Source organism: Oncorhynchus masou, chromosome 5 (assembly GCF_036934945.1).
Source record: "Oncorhynchus masou masou isolate Uvic2021 chromosome 5, UVic_Omas_1.1, whole genome shotgun sequence".
In the NCBI taxonomy this organism is placed as follows: Eukaryota; Metazoa; Chordata; class Actinopteri; order Salmoniformes; family Salmonidae; genus Oncorhynchus; species Oncorhynchus masou.
In genome coordinates, this window is record NC_088216.1 from 65,634,254 (window position 1) to 65,646,509 (window position 12,256).

Here is a 12,256-nt window from a genome sequence, read left to right on the forward strand (position 1 = left end):
CCTGGTAAGAATCCAGGCTGTATCACATCTGGCCGTGATTGTGAGTTCCATAGGGCGGGGCACAATTGGCCCAGCGTCGTCCGGGTGGGGCCGGGGTAGGCCATCATTGTAAATAAGAATTTTTTCATAACTGACTTCCCTAGTTAAATAAAGGTTACACACACCACCATCACACACCACACTGACCAAAAAGTAATTTTGTTGGCATTTACATATGTCCCCATTACCAGTAAAACATCATCAAAACCTATTTCTTTCACTTGCTGTGCTGTTTCGTTGTTCAGTTGTTTCATTCTCAACCACGATTTCATCATACATGTCAAGCAGTGAAGTTTCAGCTCTGTCTGTCCGTGGCCTCTCTTCCTTGGTGCACACTGTCACTGTGTCCGTTTCCATCTTGTCCAGCTGTGTATGTAACATTTCACGTAAACCCTGTTTTTTGTCTGCATCGAAGTAGCGGGCCTTGTACATAGCATTGAGCATGGTGACACAGTAAAGAGAGAATGCCAGCAGGCGTTTCAATGTCATGACAGAGGATAGCACGTCTGCTGCAGGTGCAGTTGATGAGGTTATTTCTCGAGTCAGTTGTTCGAATGGAGCTAGCATGTGTGTTCATGTTTCCAAGTTTCAAACATGTTCTCAAATGCCATTAAAATGGTAGCAGCGGTATGACAACCAGCATATTCTTGAGCATGCAATATGACTATCCTCAGTACGAAATCCTCAACGACCCACTGTGCTGTCAGACTCAGCATGCTCATGGGGCTGATATCGTTGGTCCAAATGTCAGTCGTGAAGCTAATAGCAGTGGCGCTATTACTGTGTAACTCTGGTAGGGCAACATCTGAAAAATTGCGCACTTGGTAGTGTGTACCGGTGCTCAACCAGTCGGTGAAAGCTAACATCATCCACGACAGAGAACAGTTGATTGTCAAGGGCAATGAATTCCATTGTCTTGGCGTTAATGTATTTCGCCTTGGAGTTGTTGCACTGAAATTGTCTTACTCTTTCAAGTGACTGCTTGACTTGTTGCAGACATTGTGGGCTAGGTTAGGAATGCTTTGTTGCACATCTAGCTCTAAATGTTATGCAGCGTCATTACTAGGGTTGCACATTTTGGGGAATATTCAGAGGTGGAAACTTTCCGTGAGAATTAATGGGAATATATGGGAATTAACAGAAATATATGCAAATTAATATTAATACCGTTTAAATATAATGTTTTTAGCATTGGATATATTTAACATATATGGAGACAGAAACATAATAATTGTACCTTATCCTAAGTAGACATAATTGCAAATGATTAAATCCTTCCAATAGAAAAAAGAAATAATTTAGTTTCGAATTTTACTTTAATTAAATGAGTTGACTCTTCACATGGGATGATTTCACTGAACATCAAAAGAAAGGGAATATTGAATGATCCCCAATGATCCATCGCATCTCCCAAAAACTTTAGTTTACATACACTTAGGTTGGAGTCATTAAAACTTGTTTTTCAAACACACCACACATTTCTTGTTAGCAAACTATAGTTTTGGCAAGTCAAGTTAGGACATCTACTTTGTGCATGACACAAGTAATTTTTCCAACAATTGTTTACAGACAGATTATTTCACTTATAATTCACTGTATCACAATTCCAGTGGGTCAGACGTTTACATACACTAAGTTGACTGTGCCTTTAAACAGCTTGGAAAATTCCAGAAAACGATGTCATTGCTTGAGAAGCTTCTGCTAATTGACATCATTTGAGTCAATTGGAGTTGTACCTGGGGATGTATTTCAAGGCCTACCTTCAAACTCAGTGCCTTTTTTACATCATGGGAAAATCAAAAGAAATCAGTTAAAACCTAAAACAAAATTGTAGACCTCCACAAGTCTGGTTCATCCTTGGTAGCAATTTCCAAACGCAAAATTATCAGATAAATTGGCATTCCACATGAGAAAGGTTGCCGACTCCTCGTGTAGCTTTATTACTGGAAGAATCTGAGTAACGGCAGAGTCTACAAAAGGATTATTTCACTGAGATTGGCTCAACTCAGACAGGTGTCTCATGTGCCATAAAAATATATATAAACAACTGAGACATTAACTGAACATGTTCCACAGCCATGTGACTAACATAAATGGAACAATGTGTCCCTGAACAAAGATGGAGTAACAGTCAGTATCTGGTGTGGCCACCAGCTGCATGAAGTACTGCAGTGCATCTCCTCCTCATGGACTGCACCAGATTTGCCAGTTCTTGATGTGAGATGTTACCCCACTCTTCCACCAAGGCACCTGCAAGTTCCCGGACATTTCTGGGGGGGAATGGCCCTACCCCTCACCCTCTGATCCAACAGGTCCCAGACATACTCAATGGGAATGAGATCCGGGCTCTTCGCTGGCCATGGCAGAACACTGACATTCCTGTCTTGCAGAAAATTAAACACAGAACGAGCAGTATGGCTGGTGGCATTGTCATGCTGTACCACATGAGGGAGGAGGATGTCTTCCCTGTAACGTACTGCGTTGAGATTGCCTGCAATGACAACAAGCTCAGTCCGATGATGCTGTGACACACCGCCCCAGACCATGACGGACCCTCCACCTCCAAATCGATCCCGCTCCAGAGTACAGGCCTCGGTGTAACGCTCATTCCATTGATAATAAACGCGAATCCGACCATGATTCCTGGTGAGACAAAACCGCGACTCGTCAGTGAAGAGCACTTTTTGCCTACAAGCCCTCAGTCCAGCCTCTCTCGACCTATTGTGGACAGTCTGTGCACTGATGGAGGGATTGTGCCTTCCTGGTGTAACTCGGGCAGTTGTTGTTGCCATCCTGTACCTGTCCCGCAGGTGTGATGTTCGGATGTACCGATTCTGTGCAGGTGTTGTTACACGTGGTCTGCCACTGCGAGGACGATCAGCTGTCCGTCCTTTCTCCCTGTCGCGCTGTCTTAGGTGTCTCACAGTACGGACATTGCAATTTATTTCCCTGGCAACATCTGCAGCCCTCATGCCTCCTTGCAGCATGCCTAAGGCACATTCACTCAGATGAGCAGGGCAGATGCCCTGGGCATCTTTCTTTTGGTGTTTTTTTAGAGTCCGTAGAAAGGCCTCTTTAGTGTACTAAGTTTTTACAACTGTGACCTTAATTACCTACCGTCTGTCTTAACGACTGTTCCACAGGTGCATGTTCATTAATTGTTTATGGTTCATTGAACAAGCATGGGAAACAGTGTTTAAACCCTTTACAATGAAGATCTGTGAAGTTATTCGGATTTTTACGAATTATCTTTGAAAGACAGGGTCCAGAAAAAGGGACGTTACTCTTTTTGCTGAGTTTATTTATTTGCTACTGCTCGACAAAAAAAAATCTTGGTCGACCAAACAATCGATCTGTCGACAAATTGGGGTCAGCCCTAGTTGCACGTCCCTGATCACTCTTATTGAATGCAACGAAAACACTGACTTTCAATATAAAACGCAACCCCTGTCAATACACAGCTGGACTGACCTGGTCCTGCTTTCTCCCGTTGTGCTATTTACAAACAAATACGTGACTGGCTCAACTGTTCTGGGGAACTACAGTAAGCTTCATAATGTAAAATACTGTGACAGGTGAAATGTAGAACGCAATCCGATTTATCTCTTAAACTTCTTAGGGCTGAGATCCCGTTAACGGGATCGATATGACAACAGCTAGTGAAAGTGCCGGGCGCCAAATTCAAAACAACAGAAATCTCATAATAAAGATTTCTCAAACATACAAGTATTTTATACCATTTTAAATGTAATCTTGTTGTTAATCCCACCACAGTGTCCAATTTCAAATAGGCTGTACAGCGAAAGCACCACAAACGATTATGTTAGGTCAGAGCCAAGTCACAGAAAAACACAGAGTGGAGTCACAAAAATCAGAAATAATTAATCACTAACCTTTTGATCTTCATCAGATGACACTCATAGGACTTCATGTTACACAATACATGTATGTTGTGTTCGATAAAGTTCATATTTGTATAAACAAATCTCAGTATATATTGGCGCGTTATGTTCAGTAGTTCCAAAAACATCCAGTGATTTTGCAGAGAGCCACATCAATTTACAGAAATACTCATTATAGATGTTGATGAAAATACAAGTGTTATACATGGAAATATAGTTTAACTTCTTGAAACTCCCCATCCGGGATCGTGACTAAAGCCTCAGGCTCATTAGCGTAACGCAACGTTGACGATTTCTGAAAATCGCAAATAAAATGAAAATAATACGCCTGCTCTCAAGCTTAGCCTTTTCTTAACAACACTGTCATCTCAGATTTTCAAAATATGCTTTTGAACCATAGCAATTGACTAATTTGTGTAAGAGTATGCTAAGCTAGCTTAGCATTTTGAGTAGCATTTAGCACGCAACATTTTCACAAAAACCAGATAACCAAATAAATAAAATCATTTACCTTTGAAGAGCTTCGGATGTTTTCAATGAGGAGACTCTCAGTTACATACCAAATGCGCAGTTTTTCCTGAAAGCGTCTGTGTGTAGGAGAAATCGCTCCGTTTTGTACATCACATTTGGCTACCGAAACGAACCGAAAATTCAGTCACCTACAACGTAAAACTTTTTCCGGATTAACTCCATAATATCGACCGAAACATGGCAAACGTTGTTTGGAATCAATCCTCAGGGTGTTTTTTCACATATCTCTTCATTGATATATCGTTCGTGGAAGCCTGCATTCTCCTCTACATTCCATGGAAAAATACTTGCAGCTGACTTTTGCGCACCAATTTCGGCGCAGGACACCGGGCGGACACCTGGTAAATGTGGTCTCTTATGGTCAATCTTCCAATGATATGCCTACAAATACGTCACAATGCTGCAGACACCTTGGGGAAACGACAGAAAGGGCAGACTTACTCCTCTCGCATTCACAGCCATATAAGGAGACAATGGAAAACAGAGCCTCAAAAATCCTGCTCATTTCCTGGATGCCGTCTCATCTTGGTTTTGCCTGAAGCTCACGTTCTAGGGCACGCACAGAAAATATCTTTGCAGTTCTGGAAACGTCAGAGTGTTTTCTTTCCAAAGCTACCAATTATATGCATAGTCGAGCATCTTTTTGTGACAAAATATCTTGTTTAAAACGGGAACGTTTTTCATCCAAAAATGAAATTGCGCCCCTAGAGTTTCAACAGGTTAACTTCTCCTTAACCTTTTTGGGATCGGGGGCAGCATTTTCACTTTTGGATGAATAGCGTGCCTAGAGTGAACTGCCTCCTACTCTGTCCCAGATGCTAATATATGCATATTATTAGTAGTATTGGATAGAAAACACTCTGAAGTTTCTAAAACTGTTTGAATGAACTCATATGGCAGGTGAAAACCTGAGAAAAATCCAACCAGGAAGTGGGACATCTGAGGTTTGTAGTTTTTCAAAGCTTGGCCTACCAAATACACATTGAGATATGGATACAGTTGCACTTCCTACGGCTTCCACTAGATGTCAACCGTCTTTTTAAACTTGCATGAGGATTCTACGATAAAGGAGGGGCTCATGAGACCTCTGAGTCAGTGGTCTGGCAGAGAGCCTTGGTCTCATGATGTGCGCTACTGACAGATTTACCTCGCGTTCCAGTGCTTTTCTGAAGAACAAAGGAATTCTCCGGTTGGACATTATTTATGTTTTATGTTAAAAACATCCTAAAGATTGATTCCATACATCGTTTGACATGTTTCTAAAGGACTGTAACGGAACTTTTCGAGTTTTTGTCTGGATGAAGTGCCTGCGCCTCATGAAGATGGATTACTGGGCTGAACACGCTAACAACAAGTGGCTATTTGGACATAAATGATGCAACTTTATGGACCAAACTTTGTTGATTCCAAAATGGCGGATATTCCTCTGGCTGTTTTGGGTTCTGAGCGCCGTTCTCAGATTAGAATTTTTCCGTAAATTTAAAAAAAATCTGACACAGCGGTTGCATTAAGGAGAAGTCTATCTTTAATTCTGTGAATAACACTAGTATCTTTTATCAATGTTTATTATGAGTATTTCTGCAAAATCTCCAGATGTTTTGGAATCAAAACATTACTGCACGTAAGGCACCAATGTAAACTGAGATTTTTGGAAATAAATATGCACATTATCGAAACAAAACATACATGTATTGTGTAATATGATGTCCTATGAGTGTCATCTGATGAAGATCATCAAAGGTTAGTGATTCATTTGATCTATATTTCTGCTTTTTGTGACTCTTTGGCTGGAAAAATTGCTGTGTTTTTTCGACTTGGCTATGACCTAACATAATCACATGTTGTGTTTTAGTTGTAAAGCATTTTTGAAATCAGACATTATGGGTATATTTATCAAGATGTTTATCTTTCATTTGGTGTATTGGACTTGTTAATGTGTGATTTCTAAAAAATATTTTTTTTTTGAATTTCACACGCTACCTTTTCAGTGGAATGTTGTTGAGGGGTTCCGCTAGCGCGTTCACTAGTTGCAGACAAAATGAGAAAAAGCTCCGTTAAAGTCCATGGAAACATGTCAAACGATGTATAGAATCAATCTTTAGGATGCTTTAGCAGTAAAGCATGACACAAGTAATTTTTCCAACAATTGTTTACAGACAGATTATTTCATTTATAATTCACTGTATCACAATTCCAGTGGGTCAGAAGTTTACATGCACTAAGTTGACTGTGCCTTTAAACAGCTCGGAAATTTCAAGGCCTACCTTCACTCAGTGCCTCTTTGCTTGACATCAGGTGAAAATCAAAAGAAATCAGCCAAGACTTCAAACAAAATTGTTGACCTCCACAAGTCTGGTTCATCCTTGGAAGAAATTTACAAACTCCTGAAGGTACCACGTTCATCTGTACAAACAATAGTACACAAGTATAAACACCATGGGACCACGCACCTGTCATACCGCTCAGGAAGGAGACGCGTTCTGTCTCTTAGAGATGAACGTACCTTGGTGCGAAAAGTGCAAGTCAATCCCAGAACAACAGCAAAGGACCTTGTGAAGATGCTGGAGGAAACGGGTACAAAAGTATCTATATCCACAGTAAAACGGGTCCTATATTGACAGAACCTGAAAGGCCGCTCAGCAAGGAGGAAACCACTGTTCCAAGACCGCCATAAAAAGCCAGACTATGGTTTGCAACTGCAAATGGGGACAAAAATTGGTCTTTTTGGAGAAATATCCTCTGGTCAAAAATATTAAACTGTATTAAACTAAAAATTTCAAAATCTGAGACGACAGGGTGATTGACAAAAGGCTAAGCTGTGTTTCGCTATATTTCACTTGTGATTTCATGAATATGAATATTCTCTATTAAGATTATTTGACCGTTGTGCAATGCTAATTAGTGTAGTTGCTGACAATTCTCACGGATCCGGGATGGGTAGTTCCAAGAGGTTATTAAATGTATATGGCTAAGGTGTATGTAAACGTCCGACATCAACTGTACATGAGTATTCAGACCATTTACTCAGCACTTTGTTGAAGTTTCTTTGGCAGCAATTACAGCCTCGAGGCTTCTTGGGTATTTATTTATTTACCTTTATTTAACCAGGCAAGTCTGTTAAGAACAAATTCTTATTTTCAATGACGGCCTGGGAACAGGGGCAGAACGACACCTTGTCAGCTCAGGGGTTTGAACTCGCAACCTTCCGGTTACTAGTCCAACGCTCTAACCACTAGGCTACCCTGACGCTACAAGCTTGGCACACCTGTATTTGGGGAGTTTCTACCAATTCCTCTCAGCAGATCCTCGCAAGCTCTGTCAGGTTGGATTGGGAGCGTTGCTGCACAGCTATTTTCAAGTCTCTCCAGAGATGTTTGATCCAGTCTCTGGCTAGGCCACTCAAGGACATTCAGACTTGTCCTGAAGCCACTGCTGCGTTGTCTTAGCTGTGTGCTTAGGGTCGTTGTACTGTGTGAAGGTGAACCTTCACCCCAGCTGAGGTCCTGAGCACTCTGGAGCATGTTTTCATCAAGGATCTCTCTGTACTTTGCTCTGTTCATCTTTGCCTGACTAGTCTCTCAGTTCCTGCCTGTGGAAAAACATCCACACAGCATGATGCAGACACCATGCTTCACTGTAGGGATGGTGCCAGGTTTCCTCCAGACGTGACACTTGGCACAGGCCAAAGAGTTCAATCTTGGTTTCATTAGATCAGAGAATCTTGTTTCTCATTGTCTGAGTCTTTAGGTGCCTTTCTGGCAAACTCCAAGCAGGCATTTTTTGAGGAGTGGCTTCCGTCTGAGCACTCTACCATAAAGGCCTGATTGGTGGAGTGCTGCAGAGATGGTTTTCTTCTGAAAGAGTTCCTCTGTGGAGGAGAATCTATCAGACTATCAGGTTCTTGGTCACCTCCCTGACCAAGGCCCTTCTCCCCGTTTGGCCAGGTGGCCAGCCCTAGGAAGAGTCTTGGTGGTTCCAAACTTCCTCAATTTAAGATTGATGGAGGCCACTGTGTTTTTGGGACCTTCAATGCTGCAGAAATATTTTTGGTACCCTTCCCAAGATCTGTGCCTCGACACAATCCTGTCTCGGCACAATTCCTTCGACCTCATGGCTTAGTTTTTGCTCTGACATGCACTGTCAACTGTGGGACCTTACATAGACAGGTGTGTGCCTTTTTTACCTTTATTTAACCAGGCAAGTCAGTTAAGAACAAATTCTTATTTTCAATGACGGCCTAGGAACAGTGGGTTAACTGTCTGTTCAGGGGCAGAACGACAGATTTGTACCTTCCGGTTACTAGTCCAACGCTCTAACCACAAGGCTACCCTGCCTTTCCAAATCCAGTCCAATTAATTTAATTTACCACAGGTGGAGTCCAATCAAGTTGTAGAAACATCTCAAGGATGATCAATGGAAACAGGATGCACCTGAGCTCAATTTCGAGTCTCATACAAAAGGGTCTGAATACTTATGAAAAGGTATTTCTGTTTTAAAAACCTGTTTTTCGCTTTGTCATTATGGGGTGTTATGTGTAAATTATGAAGAAAAAATATATTTAATACATTTTATAATAAGGCTGAAACTTAACAAAATATGGAAAAAGTCAAGGGGTCTGAATACTTTCCGAAGGCATTGTATATGACCCTATCCTGAATGTTCATGTGTAGACTACAATGTATGCTTATAGACTGATAGGCTATAACATAACTAATGTCCTAATGCAATAATAACAGATTGAATAACATTTTCTGTAAAATACATAGATAGCTCTATACATTTACAGATTGAGTTTTGTGCTTATCCAATATGATTTTGGTGATGGTTTGGCTATTATATGGCCAAGGCTTCATGCTACCATATTCAGTATTCTGGCAGGGGGAGGGTAGAGGGTGAAATCATTATCATCATCTTCATTAGAGAGGGACCTTCTGACCAATCAGCATACTGCACTGCACTGGGATTCCATAGGCACCCAGTTGACTGTCGCTAGGATACCTCATAATCAGGAGGAAGGCAGGGGCCTGGTTGGCAGGCTGTGTCTGTGTTGATGTTGGGATGGGGAGCGGAGTGTTAGTAGGGATAGAGAGAGAGGCTAATGTTTGAATCTACCACACAGACATAGGCAGACAAAGAGGAGCAGCATCCTACAGGACCAGGGTCCCGGGGGATGGGGCATCACACTCCCGCAGCACGCTGGGGGGCCCAGAGGAGGTAGGAGCATTGGGGGCGTTGTCTCTGCAGCACCCCTTGTTCTATTATACCCATAAAGCCTTTCTAAAAGCCATTGATGTACATTAGCTGTGCTCTTTTACTATATTGATCCCGATAATTTGACTAATGCATTTTGTGGTGTGTGTGTATATATATATATATATATATGTAAAATCATTTGTGCCAACACAAACCGTCCTGGTCCTCGTTAAGTGATGGGGGCTACTGCTCTTACTGCACTCTTAGCTCTGTAGAGACAAATGCAAATTGACACAAGACTCTCATTTTGGTCTGGAATGACAAGAGCAAGCCTATGAATCCAATAGCATATTTGTTATAGCTCTGTGTCTAGAGACTTGGTTTGCGATACAGCCCACTCCTAGTGTAGCCCTGTGCTCTCACCAACGCACCCAGTACAGGATTCCTGCTGCCTGCCAGTTGTGGGGGAGTAGGGTTCCATGACTGATGGATGAGTGATTCCTCTTGGAGAGACAGGGGCAGCATGTTTGCCAGAAAAGGCAATAAGTCCGAGGCTGTTCCCTACACCATGATGAAGAGAACAATGCTTTGTTCGATCCAAAATCCCTGTGTAACCAGACTAGATGTCAGGCATAACTCTCTCTCTGGAGCAGGCTTAATTATAGGGGGTACATCCAGATGTGAAATAATACTCTCAATGATTGGAATTTTTGGCAGCATAATGCTTTTGTATTGTATAGCCATGGATAACCAGGAACTGTATGATGCTGTGTGTTGGAGTTAGTCTGGTTGTGCATGAGGTTGCAATACACAGTACCAGACTTTATGGTGGAACAAGGCGAGGTTTGTCATCACTCAATGTTTCTTAACCTACAGTGCACTGTATGCTACAGCTTGCCTGAATCCACTGAAAGTAGAATTAAAAGGAGGGGAGAGAAAATAGCTTAAGAACTGCAGCATCGCTGTTAAAGATCTTATTAAATTATTTCCATCACAACCCTCCCCCAACCACTCACACAGTCAAAATCCACAATACATTCCAAAAACTCAATCTCATCCCTAGGTTCTCTCTTTCCCAGTCCACCTTCCTCCCAGCGTTCTTAACCTCGTCAGCTGTTCTGCTCTCTCAGCCCATCCATCTCATCTGCCCAGTCTACTGAACCTCACTTCCTCTGCTAATGGGGCAGCAGAGCACTAGGGTGACAGTCAATCACTGATGCTCTAGAGTCAACTACTAATCTGTTCATTCTCACATGTTGAAGTTTGAAGACAGAAAGGGTTCAGCAGCCAAAAGTCTAATAAAAGAGTGATTGGAGTAGATACAGTACAGGTGTACTTTAACTGTCATTTAAGTACTTATGTTGTCAGTCCAGCTGTGATTAGATACACCCTTCTTTCACTTAAATATGTCACTGGAATTCATTATCTTTCAGAACTTGCATTTTTCTGCCACTACCAAATTGGATTTAAAGCTCACCATTAGACATGTTGAATTAAGTGGGCTATTGTTGTGGTAATCTGAGAATGGCGTGGGGTTAGTTTATTTTTAAAAGTCCCTTGAAACTCAGTTCCACTTCTCTATGAATTTCAATGCGAAAACAAAACGGCCTTCATTCACCAGAGAGCTCACGCATGGTGTGATAGTTACAGGCATTTGTATGGATGAAAACCTACACGTCCCCTATCTGTCACGAATGTTGAATAAAATTAAGTTGCCTATTGTCCATGGGGTTGGTTCTTATATAGGTCGGAATTTGAGATAGAATATCCAAAGGAACATAATAATAAACCAACTTTCCAAACGTGGGTCTGCTGCACTCTCTTCCTCTGTCAAAGTAAAAGTCCCCCACAAGTTATCGCTTGCTTGCGCACATAAGGAGCACGTGCATTACTTTTATTTTGACATGTGTTGAAGCAGAGAGTAGGTGATATGCAATGCACCTGCTGCAAACCCACGTTTATTTAAGTTCCTTTGGATATTTTGTCAAATTCCACCCTATATAAGAACCAACCGCCAGTCAATCGGCGGAATAAGTTCAAATGGAATTGTATTCAACATTCGTGACACAGTGGACGTGAAGCAAGCTTTCCTGTTTTAACAATAGCTTTTTGCGTGCTGATGTCCAAGAGATAGCATCGGTGCATCACGCCTGAGTGTGATGGGGCCTGTGGCGATGTGGACTGCAGCCAGCTAGTTATCTAGTTTCCTAACTCACTCATTCTCCTCTATTCCCCATTCATGGACCAAAACATAAGTGCCTGAATATGACCTGCTCATTTTTTATTTAGCTAGCTAGTGTTCTTGATACTGTGTAACATTGTTATGTTAATGTGTAAAATCGCTATGAAGGCCAAGTATGCATATCATCACCCTTGCAAGATGCTTTTAGCAACGCTAGTATATTGACACTAGCGTTGTTGGGAATTGGGTTGCAAAAAAAAACTTAACAGACGTCAGGAAGCCAGAAGTTATATAACATTTAATTTCAATTTACTCTGCCGGTGGTCTGGATGGTTGGTCCTTATAACCGTGGAATTACAGACAAAATATCTAAAGGAACGTATTAATAAAAATACTTTCCAAACGTGTG

The 12,256-nt window shown here is 41.7% G+C and overlaps 1 protein-coding gene across 7 annotated transcripts in view; it reads left to right on the forward strand.

Moving 5' to 3' along the window:
* LOC135540111 (polyhomeotic-like protein 2) overlaps window positions 1-12,256 on the forward strand; it is a 44,532-nt gene that overhangs the window by 11,199 nt on the left and 21,077 nt on the right. For 6 of the 7 annotated variants that reach the window (XM_064966491.1, XM_064966495.1, XM_064966492.1 and 3 more), the window contains exon 2: window positions 9,592-9,686. The exons of the other annotated variant lie outside the window; for it this stretch is intronic. In XM_064966491.1, coding sequence (XP_064822563.1) covers window positions 9,643-9,686 — 44 coding nt within the window. In that variant the 5' untranslated portion in view covers window positions 9,592-9,642. The remainder of the gene's footprint in view (window positions 1-9,591; window positions 9,687-12,256) is intronic. 7 annotated transcript variants of the gene reach the window in all.